The sequence below is a fragment of the Rissa tridactyla genome, chromosome 8 (assembly GCF_028500815.1).
Source record: "Rissa tridactyla isolate bRisTri1 chromosome 8, bRisTri1.patW.cur.20221130, whole genome shotgun sequence".
Classification (NCBI taxonomy): domain Eukaryota; kingdom Metazoa; phylum Chordata; class Aves; order Charadriiformes; family Laridae; genus Rissa; species Rissa tridactyla.
This window is the reverse complement of record NC_071473.1, coordinates 13,696,682-13,713,154: the sequence shown is the minus strand read 5'-3', so window position 1 is coordinate 13,713,154 and position 16,473 is coordinate 13,696,682. Positions and strand designations below refer to the sequence as shown.

The 16,473-nt window shown below is 45.6% G+C and overlaps 1 protein-coding gene across 3 annotated transcripts in view; it reads right to left on the bottom strand.

The window, feature by feature from the left end:
- The window catches only part of CARHSP1 (calcium regulated heat stable protein 1), a 54,749-nt gene that overhangs the window by 16,246 nt on the left and 22,030 nt on the right, over positions 1-16,473 (bottom strand). For all 3 annotated transcript variants that reach the window (XM_054213115.1, XM_054213116.1, XM_054213117.1), the window contains one exon: positions 1,689-1,881. In XM_054213115.1, the coding sequence (XP_054069090.1) occupies positions 1,689-1,881 (193 nt within the window). The remainder of the gene's footprint in view (positions 1-1,688; positions 1,882-16,473) is intronic.

Sequence of the window (16,473 nt, the reverse complement as noted above, 5' to 3'; positions counted from 1 at the left end):
TCAGTAAGTGATTGTGTTGCCATTAGGTTACATGCATCTTGGCAATTTTGACATCACTTTCCCAAATATTTAAAGTTTACTGAAGCCTAAATAAAATTGCTAAAAAACATGGGAACAGCTCTGCTCCTTGAGTCAAACTAACACTAAGGAAATACAGTTGAAAGTGTTAAAGAAAGAAGAAATCTTCATTAAATCACTTCATTTCCAGCTCTATAAAGCTGTCGATGCACCTAACCCCGCAAGTGCTTGTTACACAGAAAAGCACTCACTGCCCTAAATAAGCCACTGAAGTTCAACTGCATCTTTCAAGGAGATAAAGCACTGTGGGGGATAAGGCTCCACACTTGCAATGAACCAAAATTAAATAATCCCAATGAATAATAAGCCACTGCCTGTCAGATTCATCTTTTCCATACAGCTGTGGGACAAGAGCTCACCTAGAGCTCCTCTTGTTTAAAGAGGCCGCTAAAAAAAAAAAAAAAAAAAAATTTAGAGCTATTTTGATTTACAGGGCAAACAAATACAGCAAGATTCCTACACTAATTAACGATTAAAGAACCATGGAAGCCAAATAACAAATTCTTTAGTTTTCTACGAACCAGACTAGGATTAACAGCTGAGAAGAATTACAAAGAGTTCATTATTAACACAGCACTGAGGCAAGCTAGCTTGGAATTGCTTTTCAAGGTCAATCCCAATTAGCAAGTCAATTATGTTCCTTTTAGCAATCTACTTCCATTACAAACTTTAGGGCATTTGAAGGCTTTTGGAACCAACAACATATAAATTTTTCTTCTGCTGCTGCTGTTCTTTTTCACCTCATTTTGAATACAGAAGTAATAACATGAAGCATCATTGACATTGATGCTATTTCAATCCACATGAATAACTCTTGAAGAGGAGAGATGGGTAACGCTGCAAGAAGCAAAGAGGAAAAAGCATGCCAACTGGATTAAGCAGCACAAAACAGACTAGCTGTGGGTTTGAGATCTTACTTCCACAGTGTTTCACTTGGCATTGCCAGACCTCCCTTACACAGAAGTATTGCAAGACTGTGGCTGAAATGCAGCGGATTGGCCACAGATTTATTTGAGCAATCTTAAAATGGATATGAAAGCTGAATAGGACAAGGAAACAAGCCCTCTGAAAAGTGACAGGGTCATGGACTATCCCTAAAATGTAACTGGCTGACAGTAGCACAGGTTGTCAGGACTGAAGTAACTAATATCTCCAGTGAGGTCTGGTCCAGTGCTTCAGACGTGGTGGGAAGAGAGGTCGTGCCAAAGGAGGAGGTGGAGCCGATGAAGAAACACCACAGAAACTGGTCCTGACAGCCACAACCCAATGTCTGAAGTGAAGCAAAGCTTCAGACAAAAAACTGTCTTGAAACAGTCTTGAACTTTCCCCTACCTGTACAGCTCTGGTCTTAAAGAGTGGAAAAGACTTTGAACATCTAGGCAAACAGAGCATTGAAAAACTACAGCTTGGACTGAAGTCTAGGACTGAAATTTGGACTGAAAGTCTAGTGGCATCAGAATTTATTTGAGACAAGATAACAGTAAAATACCAAAGCATCTTCCAGATATAACCGCCCCCCCGACTCCTTTCACCGCGGCAGGGGACGGATCAGTCTTCCCAAAGGCAATCGTTTGGTTGTGCCTATAAAATGCAGGTTTCCCAGTACTCACGCTGAAAATGTCCTGGTCCGTCGGGTGGGCAGCGGACTGGGGATGAGGTACCCTCTCATGGGCGATGGGGAGCGATCTCTCGCCCTGCGGTTTTCAGGCAGATGGAGAGAGCTGGGTGAGGATGGAGAGGTGGGGGACTGCTGCGAAGCAGACGAAGTGGGCTCAGAAGACATTCCTGATGCCTGAGAAAAACCTAGAGGGAGGAAGAGATCTGACTTAACCCAAAATGGGAATTGTCACAAAAGTCACAAATTCTTCAGCTGATGATTTTGTAAGAATATGACTCACTTCCTGCAGACGTACATGCGGACACAGTTTCACCAAAAGCTCCCGCTCTGTGTCAGTGAGTTCCTTTTTTTTTTTAAGTTTATTTATTTTTAAATCTCACAGCTTTTGTAAGCCATACTAGGAAGTTCCACTGAAAACAGATTACTCCACAACTAACACATATTCGCTTACTCCTTCCTCAAGCACAGGCAATGGCTGCTGAAGCAGAACTTAGCCCCAGCACTAGATATCAGCGTGCCCCACGTGGCTCCCAGACAGATGGGGTTTGACCACTGACAGCACAGAGGAGCCTCCTGCATCTGCACACAAACACCTTACAAGAAAGAAACGCTAGAAGAAGAAATGCTGAAATAAAGGCTGCACCTCCGCTGCTGGAGGTTAGTTTCACTGGGCAATCACTGATGATAACTTTGTTGCTGCTGCTCAGCTATTAGCACAGGTCTGTCAGAGCTCGTAACACCTTCAGCTTGACTGCAAGAAGAAAATCATGAGAGTGCTCCTCCATTCACTTCAGACAGAGTCAGACAGTTATTCTCTGCCAAGGACAGGAGCACAGACAGAACTGGGTGGCAGTGGCTGACCGCGAGGAGATGACCCCTCCAGCCTGTGGAGATCTGGCAGACCCAGCAGTCCCCTTGGGTAGGTCTGAGTCTGCCACAATCTTCCAGCAGCTAGGAAGCCAACAGTCCATTATTTGCATTCTGACCCCCAGCAGCCCACATCAGATTTGCTCTTATTCACGTCCTCCAGCACAAGAGGGAGAAGGTCCCTTTCTCAGCACACCAACAGCAATACGCATCTCATCACACAAGTAAAATTCACACAATCATGGAAAGAGGAAGACTGATAAGAAACAGCAGTACTTCTACATACATGAATTCATGGCTTACAGGTGCAGCAGTGACAGAAAGAGGATAAATCAATCAGCACTGCTCTGGTATTACTATGCAAGTCCCCATCCACATGGGATGGGGAATAAGCTGTACAGAAATAACCAATAACCCACCACCCTCTTACTTAAGAAAATCTAAAAATATCTGGATGAGTTAGCAAAAAGCATGGCTATCTGGGTCAAGAAAATATCAGGAAGGCAAGAAAAGCTGCCTTAAAGGCCAATAGTTTCATTGAACTGAAATCTCTTATTTCTATTATGCACCCTCCTTTGACACCCACGCTCCCAGCCCATGAATTATGGAGTGGATCCTTCACATGACATTTGAGAGATGCAGCCTTCTTGTCAATGACAAATTCCCATTATTTGTTCCCGAAACTAAGGACTAAAATTAAAAAGGCCTCTTAAGAATGAAGTCACCAGGGAACAAAGGCTTTTGTGTTTAATTGCTCAGGGTGCTGAAAAGGTAAAAGTGGATAGTCATGTTCCCTCGTGTACCAGCTTGAGCTTTCCACACTATTCTCAAGAGCAATAGTTCAGATGAAAACAAAACCACAGCTTTACAGACAGTGTTTCAAATATGGATGGCATTTGCCACCCACAAGCAAATGCCCTACCCAGAGTCATGGCACAGCGTTCAGTCGAGACCTAGATGAAAAACACCAAAGGGATGAGATATTCCAAACCTCCTCTTCCTCCAAAGAGAACTGCTGTGTTGGCCGGCACTGAGGAAGTCTCCTCAGATTTCAAAAGACCTCTCCTTTGGGTGCCTTGCTTTCAAGGAATGCATGTTTGACATAGCGGGACTATAACTCTAGCAAGTCACAGGAAAAACAAGAGCAAACAATTAAAACCTCAGTCTGATAACTCAGCACACACAAAGGTCTGGTCTTTGCACAAGTGAAAACACAGCTTTCAGAATCGCACGCTTTCTCTCCTAATCTAAATATAAACCAGCTTGTCAGGTGACAAGCAAAATGCAGAGCTATTCATCCATCCACAGCAATACACTACAGCCAACCACAGAGTACTGCCTGTCCCCTTCCTCAAACAAGGGTAGAGAGGCAAGAGAATTTTCCCTCCTTTCTTCAAAACATAGATGAACCACAAAAATATTTACAAAGAAGGCTAAATGGAGTTAGAAGCGTGCTAACGTACGATAGTGTTCTCATTTATGTTATTTTTGTGCCCTCAGCTCTGTAAACATAAAATAAAACAGTGATGTAGAACGTTCAGTGCCATTTCACTGTACAAATACCCTTTTTGTTCTCTGCCCACGGCCAAAGTAGATGAATGGCCTCAACTCTCATAATTTCTATTACACAAGTCCTAAATCGTGATCAGAGCTCGGTGAGAGCTGACACACAAAAGCGCGCAGCTGGAGGCTGCCAGGAGCAGCTACGCTCGACTTCACACCCACTGCAGCAAGCGAGTACAGCTCCGGAGAGGAGGGGATGCAAACAAGCAGCAATAGGAAGCCTGTGGCTATGCTACAGCTCAGCAACATTCTCTACTGACATGTATGTTGTAGTATCACATGTGCAAGTGCACCGGCACATCCGTTTGCCTCTTGGGCTTCTCCAACAATCGTAAAAATCAGATATAATGAGAAGAACTGGACACTGAACTACCCCGTTTTACCACGTGCAGTGTACACAGTGGGATGGCAGCAGCTCCTGCTTCCTGCGCACCTCTGCTCAGCTTGCTCAGTGCACACAATCACTTCATCTGAACCTTTTTGGGGACAAAGGTGGAGCTTAGCTATTTCAGTTTGTTCTGGTGTGGCCGCTGTCTTGACGTTGTTCACGAAGGGTTTAACTCATTTCCATTGTCAGCACTCTTGAGGGAGCAGAAATGCTATCCCCACTTGGACACGCAGCTGGAGGCAGGCCGAGGCCGGGTGGTGTTTACGCAGGAAGCCTACAGGAACCACTCAAACCGAAACCCCACCTCCCAGCCCCCCCAGCCTGCCTCTTCGCACAAGTTTTGCCTGCCAAACGCAGTTACTGGAAGTCTTCAAACATGCTTTTCAGATGTTTTCCTGCAAATCAAGAGCCACCCTACCAGCCCTTCCTCAGCAGCCACAAACACCTTCCCCACTTTGTGACTAGCCGAACAAACCTACAAACCTCTCTCTCACCAGCCCGCCACCTTCCACCCTGTTTCCATTAGTTTTCCCCTGTCCCTCCAGTCCAGCCACCACTCTCCACTTTCCCATGGCGAGGAGGCCATCACACAAACCCCAGGCAGCGCTAATGGAGCACCCTGCCCGAGCTCCCCACAAGCATCCCGCCGGCTGTGCCTCACGAAGGCAGCCAGTACTTTACAGCAGTGCCTCATAGCTACAAAAATCACAGCAGCATGAGATTCCAGCTATGATGGAGATGAGGGACAACACAGAGAGTATCTCTCTCCTGCTTGAGCCAGCAAAATATTTGCCTTCAGGTATTTACAGAATGAATGTAACATGATGCAAGGTGGTGGTATTTTCAGGCTCTTCAGGAAACTCCAACCATGTGCCATCTTACCCTTAAATCTGACCATATTTCATCATACACTGTTTATCTTTCATCACTATGATTTTTAATTATTTTTTTTAGACTGTAGATATGCACCAAAATATAAACAAAATAAATCACAGAAGTATCATGGAAACAATAGACTAATTTAACATTTCAAAGCAAAAATATATATACTTTTTTTTAACCATACTTTTTGCACAACAATTGGCCAATGTGTACATAAAGGGTATCCCAAAATGTCATCTCTAACAGGTGACCTACAAAGTACAGAGTGCAATATATGCTGAAATTCTCCATAAAATACCAAAAAAAACTATTGAAGTAATTAACATTGGGGGTATGGAAATGCCACCTTCATTTCTTTATATATCTATACATTCTTTTTCTATTCTTCTTCAAGTCTACCCCATCCCTCTAAAAATACCCCAAAAATAGCAGTTTTGGGGAAGTTATCCGTTCTGACCAGCACAATGCTACCATGTAAATCTAGTCTCACTTTTAACTAAAGGAAATGCCTGGAAAAAAAAGTCAAAATGGACAGGGCAGGGTGACAGACTTCAGGAAATCCCTCTGTCTACGAAGGGTTTCTTTTCCACACAACAGGCATTGCAACACCTCCAGCAGGCAGAGAGCTCACCCCCAGGAAACATTGCTCTGCGAGCTTCCGTGCTCCAGCGCTGAGAAAAAGCTCTTTCTGGCCTCCTTAGCCTGGAAATGACACTGTCTGGAGGAGCTGCTTCCAGAAGGTTCCACAATGGTCTATGAATAGGACAGCACTGGCCACACGTGCCTGGAAAACCAAGCTTTTCCTCAAAGAGAGAGAGAGAGGTTTCTCTTCTGTACCTGAAGAGCAGCCGCTTTCAGCTGGGTTTTGCTCCAAGTTAGCTCTTTCATTTCAACATCTAAGAGGAATGTGGACATCTGAAAATTTGTTTTGCTTTCCTTGGATTTAGAAACAATGTCAAGAACTCTTTTGAAGTGATTCACTTTTAACTGTCCTGGTTTCTAAATGTATACTACACAGCTGCATTTCTTTCCTTCTCTAAGGAAGCCTTGCAGATAAACCCCTGAGCTTTGCCTGCTCTTCTGCTGACAGCTACAAGCTCTTCTCAGCAAGAAGAGAAACAAAGCTTGATGGCACACGGTGAGCACTACAGAGACTGATTCTGTTCCAGAGCACCCTTTCCCAACAGTATGTCCCTTGCTCTCATCTACCGAAAGAGTGAAGGCATCAGGACCCTCTGCTTTACCTTGCCCTGATGAAGGAGAGGAACTAGGGGACCTTGGCTCCCAAGGGTGCCCCCAGTTCTTCTAACGCATCTCCCAGCTCCCTGGCACCTCTCCGAGGCACATGAGCACTCACTCACTCACAGCACCAAGGCCATAGAACTGCTCCCACCTGCAGTTTCTTTCCAAAGCACTTTCTGGCACTCAGATCCTGGTGCACCCAAGGATCCCAGCGCCACAGAGCGCCACAGCACTCCTCCTGCGTCACAAAGTTAAGTGCTTACAAAACACACGCAATTAAAAAACAGATGGTTCAAAAAGCTTCCCCTTCCAGCTTAGTTTGCATGACTAACTTTCCACAATTAATACTGGTATTTCAATTAACACTGAAACTCATAGGAGTTGCAACACACATGTGACGTGTCAACACAAAGGATGACGGTATAAGCATTATAAGCATTACGCTCCCAGAGGCTGCTGAGGAGTGCCCACGTACTGTAGTGATTTGGCAGCTAATGGACACCAGGACATTGCCCAACCATCCCCATGTCCAATAAAAGCCTAATTATAAGGTAACCAAAACACAACAAGGAAAATTCCTATTGCTTGTCTGTGCATACAAATTAATTTGGATTAAAACAGGGTTGAGTTTAAGCAGCAACAGCTGTTTCCAAGCCGTCTCAGCAGCGAACACCTTTTCCCCAAAGACTGTGGCTGCCCTTCTGCTCCTCTGGCAGGCAGTTTGCTGTGTCTGAAAGCGGTGCTGCCTGAGCAGCACAAACCAGCCCTGCACGGCAGAGACCACAGAAAGAGGTGGGAGGGGAACCAAGTCAGCAGCAGCCTATAAAGTATATTGATAAAGATGAAGACTTCTAACAGTCCTGTATTTTCCACTGTTCATGTAAGTGACAGATGCACTTAAAAATGCATTTAGATTAAGGAACAGAGTAGATAGTTAGATTAGGTACATGTTCCAACTGGTTTATTGGTATACTGAGGGATATATGCTGATCCCCTGTGGCTCATTCCATCAAAAATACAGAGGAATCAAGTTCCTCTCTTGCTGGAAATCAAGTATTTGCCATGATTGATGCTGCATAAGCTTCTTGCTCCCAGTTACAGAATCACAGAATGGTTGGGGTTGGAAGGGACCTCTGGAGATCATCTAGTCCAACCCCCTGACAGAGCAGGGTCACCCAGAGCACGTGGCACAGGAACGCGTCCAGGCGGGTTTGAATGTCTCCAGAGACGGAGACTCCACCACCTCTCTGGGCAGCCTGTGCCACGGCTCTGCCACCCTCAAAGGAAAGAAGTTCCTCCTCATGTTGAGACGAAACTTCCTACGTTTGTGCCCGTTACCACTTGTCCTGTCACTGGGCACCACTGAAAAGAGCCTGGCCCCATCCTCCTGACACCCACCCTTTAAGTATTTATAAGCATTGATAAGATCCCCCCTCAGTTATCTTTTTATTGCCTAGAATGAATTAGCCAGGGTCCTTCGCTTGTAAGGAAACACAGGAGGCCGTGCCCAGCTGTAATGTGTTGGCTACCAGAGGTGGTAACACTCACTAGGATTTGCCTAAAGGGAGAGTGCACACAGTAATATGAGGAGGACCATTCTTTATCCTACATCTTGTCAAAAAGTACTTCTGTGGGACCAGAACACAACAGCAGCCAGCAGTAAGGTCACTTCCTTGGGACAATGCTGGGCAGCAGATGCCGAGCTGGGAATGGCACAGAGCTGTCCCGAGACCAGCACGCCTCCCCTCACACCCTCTTACAGCACCAGTCCAAGACTTCAGCCTGCTTACAAAAGCCCACTTATCTAACTCTTTTTGTTTAAAGAGCAGATTAAAAGAGGTGAAAACTCTCCCCAGCTCATGGCAAGCCTGGAGAAGCAACAACAGGTCTCAGCATCCTCCTTTGGAAGCTCTTCCCAAGCAAGGATGAAGATGATGGTTGAAGATAATGGTGATAAATAGTGCATACTAATCAGGTGCAAGTGTTGCCCACTGACTTAAGTTCCTGTGTACATATATTATTGGCTAATACCATCAAGTATTTAAATGACCATCACCTGCAATGCTGTTCACTGTGCTTTGGTTATCTCTAGCACAAACCAAAAAGCCCACAACAAGGCAGGTACAGAAGGAAGCAGGGGGGCATTCTCATGAGCACCCGCCATGCCCATGCTATCACGACTGTGGGCACAAGGCCATGAGAACAGTATGAGGAGGGCACAGAAACAGCAAGGGGAAAGTGCCGTCGGAGCCGCTCTTGGAAACCCTGCCGTATCAGCGGGGGGGGAAAGGCTGCAGTGCTGGGAAGAGTGGGCCCATAGCATTGCCAAGGCTAAGGTGGGACAGGTGAGCTGTGCTCTGCACCGGCACTGCTGCCTGCGTGGTGTTAGCCTGTCCTGTGCTCTGAAACCCGCTCCCATGGCGAGAGCAGGGGCACCTCCAGCACCAAGCCGCACTGTACACTCAAGATGTGACCTTACCTGAAACGTAAGCCCGCAGTAAGTCTAAAGATTGTGTGTACAGCTTCATTTCCTTGCTCATGCAAATCCCCAGGTTAGAAAGCACCACACTTGAAGTAAGACTGGGAGACAGACCTGCACATCAGCCCTTACATTGCCTGCACCTGACAGGACTCAGCAGCCTCTCACCAACCAACCATAGCGGGAGCAGGTGGGAGCCATCATGGCAGGGATGAGCTGCTACCCCCATCCATGTGCTGCTGGGACAGTTAACGGACCAGACCAGAGCCAACCCAAGGCACGGCTGCAGGCAGATCATGAATCATCACTCTTGGACAAGCAAGATCAAGATGCTGAGCCAGCACCAGCCTGGGGTGTGACACCCAGCATCTTGCCTTGCCTTCAGTCTCCCAACTGCTTTCGGCATGAACTGTCAGTCTACAAACCCGCTTGTTTCTGTAGCAGCGCAGTGGCACTGTGTCACAGCACTGCCCAGCTGCTTGCAAAATCACTGCCAGCAACACCTGTGCTGCCAGAATCAGGAGCAGGAGCACATATGCCAGCTCCCAAAGCCTTGCTCCAAGCACTTTCTCTGGAGCCAAGTACACAACATGTCCCCTCCAGTACCAAGTGTTGGCTTCCCTAGATATACGTTAGTCTTCACATGTCCCAGACAGGCTGTAATAAAGGGACAAGGAGGTGTGAAGAGAGACCACAAAAGACTTTTGCAATGAAATGGGGGAACATCAGGATGACTTTACTCAGTCTGACGCATGTAGCCAGGTGTGGCTGCCTATGTTGGATTTAAGTATAAGGTGAGTACGCAGTGGTGCTTATCCTCAACATCTTTCCAGCATCCTGGATGTACAGTTTAAATAAAAGCCAAACTAAAGGTTGCACAGTGGCATTTAATAACCTCCTACAAGTCTTTTCAGGCCCTTCCTGAGTTCAAGTAATCTTTTAGCACCCACAGTATCCTGTGGGAAGGAGTCCCACAGCTTAACAGCCATGTGAAAAAAAACCCCAACCTCCTTTTAGTGGACAGTGAGGAGTACAGGAGTACAGTCTCTTTTTACAGAGAAATTAAGACAAGACAGTGAGATCAAAACACAGAGCACAGCAAATAAGGTAAGAAAAGGAAAGGAAAGGGCACAATATGCAAGGGACCGAACGGGAAAGAAGCATTAGCTCAGAGGAGCACACAGGGAAGTGTGCAGACTTATTCATAAATCAAACGTTAAATTTTCCACCACAAGTGACATAAATGGGATAGAGAGCAAGAGGAGCTACAAGCTTCTTTCTGTGGCTTTTTCTTTTCTAAGTACAAAAGAAAAACCTTATGCCTTTTTAAAACACATCTTAGTCTTTCTAAATTACTCCCCCGATTTGTCACTTGAATGGCTGCCATTACTCTTTCTTAGACAATAAACCCTACTAGTATCAAATATTTCTAAAGATTTAGCTTGTCAACAAGTTAGCTGGTTTTGGCGAGAAACCAGATATTATCTATTCGATGGTTTAGGTTCTCCAGCACAGAGCCATTGTACTGATCATTCCAGTACTTCATCACGCCTCCTTTAGCCAAGGCTGGGAACTCTGTTCTTGGACAGCAGAGGCAACATTTAATACATCTCATGCTATTCGTGCTACACAGGCTCAATCAGAGCATGCTAACGTATTGCCCAGATGAAGTACAATATATGGCTGAACAGGGACCAAGCTGTTCCTTCCAGCACCTGCTCTCGAGCTCCACAATTCAGCTCCTCCTCCAGTGCTTTTGCAAGTCTGAAGCTCTCCCTCTGCCATTACTTCCCTGCTGGCACATCCCATGTGAATTTATTCCAGGATTTATTTCATTTTGGCAGAAAATATTTATACCAAAACATGAAAAATATCTCATGTATCTTGTGACTAAGCGTTTTAGGGCTCATCTACAAGGCAAATGGACTTATACAGTGTCATACTATTGTAAAGACTAGTTATACATATGCAAATCCCTAGGCACTTTTCAAAAGTTCTCCCTTTTTCAGCCTCCTCTCACATCACAAAACTTCAGCCACGATTATGGGTAAGTTTGTTCATGTGCAACTTTGAGCCTTTTAAGGCTACTGAAATCCTCTGAAATATTTATGTGGCTCAGTGTTACTCAGAACAATTAGTTCACTGTGTTTCCCCCCTAATCAACATTTTCAATAGGAGAAAACAGTTCACATTACAAAGATCTATAACCATGGGAATTTATGAGGCATACAAGTATTGGCAAAGGGAAGAATAATCCTCTGAGGATATTCCAACTGCCAGCATTACAGCAAGAGGCAGACAGCAGGGTGGAGAGTCAGAAACCACTCACAAATAACTTGATCCTCACACCAGTACCACAAGGCACCCGCAGACCCCAGACTCCTTTTTGCCAGGCCTGGCTCTATTTTCTGGCTGCACAAATGCACAGGCAATCTCCCAGTCTCACTGCCTTAACACCTCCTATACGTATTTTTAGGCATCTTATTCTAACAGCCTGAGTATATTTCAATTAGATCTCTCAGAAATCAATTAAACAAAACGTTTGTGATGGAGATGTCATTAGGAACCTGCATCAATATCAATTAATGACTAAGAGATACACAATTTACTGAAATAGTTTAGGAAACAGAAAATCCTCTGTATCTGATACAAGAGTGATTTCTGTTGAGCAACACAGAAATGCTCTTGATTTCTATTAAAGCCTCCTCCTGTCTATCCTGTCCCACAGTTTCCCACCTGATCCTACTTCCCAGGCTCCAGCAGCACAACTGCTCCCTACACAAGGGGCTGCACCCATAACAGTTTTTTCTGCCACAGCAAAGTTTTAAAACTACATTCCATCTGCCTGAAAAGTTAGCAGCTGGCTTCATCACTCCAGCAAAGAGGGCTTGATGAAACACATATTCAGCCTATGCTAATTGACAGAGCACTCAGAGGCGTAGAAACGCACATTCCATTAAAATCAAACAAAAGGGAACATTTTTACACACACACTTAAGACAGGAGATGGGATGACAGACCTGAATTTTAATGGAGAAAGTTCATATATATATGTGCTTATAGATCACTGGCCCATTTAACAACTGCATTTCTGTTTTTCTTCTTCCCTCCACCATATTTCTCAACCCAGTTTACAGAATATCTCACCATGCTGTACTCAAGCTTGTGCCTGTGACCCTGAGACCCCCCCGCAGTGTCCTCATTTCCTCAGCTCTAAAGCGGAGATAACAACCTCCTTCACAGCCACGTGGTGAGAACCAGCTGTATCCAGACTTTTGGATACAGAACACTGAGTAAGCTGCAGAGGTTCTTCAGGCTGACGACAGCCAGTCTTGGTTCCCCACTCACATCCAGAGTCTGGATCATGCCGCTGGAGAGGAACAAGACCTGAAAACAGACTTCTTGCAAAACAGTTCTTTCCTCTGCCAGCGGACACCTGTGCCGTGCCTCCTCAGCCTGCCTCTCGATTGAGGCGAGACTTCGCTGCTGCTGCTGAGCCCTTCCCAGCACCTACCCCTCTTGTGGCCGACGTCTCTGCCCCACAGCAGCAAGCGGAACACAGCACACTCACTGCCAAAGTGCCTGTCCCAATGCCAAAAAACCTCCCTATGAGAGGTTCCATTCTGCTTTTGGTGAAAAGGAGACTGGGGCAGTGGGTCTTCACGCTCTGCATTCAACACTGCTCACAAGTAAAAGTCACACTCGTGCTCCACCAGGAGGCAATTGCTTCATCAACGCTATAAAACTAATGATTAGTTCTTGACTCTCAAGCTGAAATTGTCCTAATTTGTTTAACTAAAGTCTATAGGACAAGCACTATGTAAATATACACATTGCACGAATCTGTTTTTTCTTGCATAACCAAACTACTTGCAAAACAGAGACTACATAAGCAAACGTACGCAACCAAACTGCTCCCAAAACAGAAAACATTGCCATTTTACCTTATGTCTCTTAGACCTCTCCTCAGCTCAGTCCTGGCAGCACAACTAGCCCCAGCGCGAGCTGCTGCTTTAGCTAGACCTGTGTGGTCTGCTGCACTGACGAACAGGGAGTCCCTACATGGTGTAATCAAATCTGTGATTGCGTGAATAGTCATACAGCCAAAGCACACACCCACAGCTCACAGCCTCCAGAGCTGCTTCAGGGACAGCAGCCACCTCCATAAACACCCCGAGCCCTTCGGAAACTACCTGTTACACAAATCCTCCATCACATCCCCTTGGCCTGTTTTCCAGTTTGGAAGATATCACTGATAATACATTTTAGACTTCTAGGAAAAAATAATCTTTTTAATCTCAAAAATGGCTTACAATATCAATAGTCCAGCAAGTCTACTGTAGGCAATGCATCGTTCTCAGCCAACTAATGAGAAGATGGACCTACAGGGAGTCTGACTGCTTTCCCCGATTACCATGCGAGCACAAACTAGTCTTTCTTGCTCAGCACATCCACTCTCTGCATTCAGAGCCAGTTAAATGGCAAAAGGAGTCGTATTGTGTTTTACCGCCTGCAAAACCGCAGCGCCAGCACAGGCACGTGTGCGAGGCTGCATTTCGTGCCTACTTACACATCAACAAAACTATTTACCACGCTGTGATTTTGAGAGCCATGGCTCCAGTGATGTGCTGGAAGTGTACGGAACAGGACAGAGCTGTCCAGAATCACAGATGCTGTCACTGTTATTTATGTCTACGGTGTTAATGCTCAAAAGCCAACCCAGACCAAAGCATGGGAACAGGCAACATAAGCTTTCCAGGGAAGGTAAAAATCAACTGTTACAGTTGGAAAAAGGAGATGAGTCTTGAGGCATGTATGTTCTTCAGGTATAAAACTAAAAATCAATATAGAAGCACATATTAAATAGAAAATTGTACTAAGCATTGCATTATTGCAGTCACTACCCCAAAGAGCTCTATCTACTTCAATTGCAAACACAGAGGGAATGGGACACAAGCAGAGCAAACACTGCACTCAGCAACGGCAGTGAGCGCCTTTATGGAAGATTATTTTGATTCAATTTACCTGTTTAGCCACGTGCTAATAGTTAAATGACCTTAAGAAGTTAACATTTCCAGATCTGCTTACCAGGAGCTGCTGGCAGCCTCCCATGTGCATGTAGCCGCACACCAGCAGCACAACGGCGTACCCAGACCTAAGAGCTAGCGCTGGGGGTCCTGCACCAAGCCCGGTGGAAGGAGCGAGGAAAACGGCTAAACCTAGAAAACTGTATGTGCTGAGGACAGGGTGTAGGCAAGCAGGGGGACACTGACAGCCAGCTGGCAGTCTTGACAGGGATGGATGAAACCCAAAAGCAAGCTGGGCTTCTGCCTGCCACACACACCCAGAGTGCAGGGCGAGCAGCCCAGCTGGGAACAAGCCGGGCACACATACCACGGACACGGCAAGGATGGAGATGCAGCTTCAACACACCCCCTCCCACAGGCCTCCATGGGGAAGCGTTTTCATCTATCCAAGATATGCAGCCCAACACCCTACCCTGGGAGCTGGGACCCACAGCCTCTCCTGCCAAAAGCAGCCAGGAGTCACGCTTGCAGTCAGGAGGAAAGGGCTCTGGGGTGCTCTTTCCTACAGGAGCCCCATGCACCCAGGTCTGGGGTGCAGTCTTTCCCACAAGGGTTTAACACAATGCACAAAGGGTCTGTACAGGAGCGATACAAAGCTGGAACAGACCCACAACCAAGAAAGATTTGAGATCAGTGAGAAAACGAAGGCAGGCAAATGTGTAACAGTGCCTTTGTTATTTTTATCTAGACCAATGTTTTGCATGAAACCTGGTGTTACGTATCTAAGAAACCTTAGGTAAGCTCGCACATCTGCCTGCCTCAGGAGCAAGTCCTAAGTCCAGAACAAGTCATGTCATGGCACTGGGAAACCAGGTGCATGCACATCTGGTGGGATCACCCTGGTCTTGGTAGCCAGGAGATCCCAGGCTGCACAGCTCCACATCAGTGGGGTACCAGAGAGAGACTTCATCCTCAGGATCTGTGCCAGGGATGAGGCAGCACTGCAGTCCAGCCACATGAAAATTTTTAAGAACAAATTTGATTAGGATCTCAGACCGCAATTATACCAGCTTAGGGAGCGTGCAGCAAAAACACTTTTCTCCCCACAGGGCTGCAATAAATGCCAAGACAGCTCTGCACTACGTTTGTTTCTTACTTTATTCCTCTGGGAGGATTTTCATGAGACGTTTGTCTACATGAAAAACCTGAGGGATGGAAGGGTGGGAAAGGTCAGCGTGTGAAAAACTGACAGTGCAGGCCGCAGCATGATGACATTGTGACCCTGGGATGCTGCCGGCAGTGCCTGTGCAGCAGCTCTGCCAGATTCAGCCTGGCCTGGCTCCAGCAGCAAGTTTCTTTCCTGAAGCCCCTGCTACTGCGGGTAAAAGACACTACAGTGCATCTCATGTCCCCGGGGAGAAAGACCTTTCTTGCCTAAACCTGTTACTGGGGAAAAGTAAAAATAAAATTAAAAAAAAAATATTATCAGAAGGCAAAAGAGCTGTACAGATACATACAAACATACATTTTCTGTTCTAGAACCTGTGTTCTAAACATCAGTGAGAATAATTTTTAGGACTCTGCCACAGTTCCTGGGATAGGGAAAAGCAGCCTTTCTGTATGGAAACAAAGCGCATGTTTATTCAGAAACTGAGACGTGTGTAAGTTCACTTTGCAGACACACTTCTGGTAACACCATAAAGCAGAAAGTAAATACAAATATTCATTCTGTTTACTCTCTCCACTACCGGTAAAATGAAAAACCCACCACATGAAATACTTTAAAAACTCCTCCTACCAGTCTCCATCACAAAGAAGCTCTATGAAAAGTCTATGACCACGTTTCATAATCTCCATTGCTAGATTTTTCTCCAAATATTGGAGGAAATAGAGTCACAATCTACACTGCTGAGTAAATTCTGTTTTTCCTGGCTGCTGTCAGCAGAGGTCCTGGTCTGGACATGCCACTGCACAGACAGGCACTACCTTGCTGAGTTGGGTGAAAAAATATGAATCATTTATATGCAGGTGTAAATTTTGTAAACAGGAAATTATTTTACTTTTCTTTTTGGCGGTTTCATTTACCCTTTTAAGTAAGTGTTAAGAAGCTGCAATCATGACTGTGGTTTACTTGAATCAAGCAGCTGACCTAACTGAAAACAAGCAAATGCCTTTGACCAGCCTTCTGAAATCATATAATGAAGAGAAAGCCACTAAAAATAATCACCGAGAAGGCAGGAGCTCATAAAACAATATCATCCATATCGCTAGAGTGCCTCGGTCAACCTGACTGGCTGCACAATGTAAACAAACCAAACATTAAACAAAT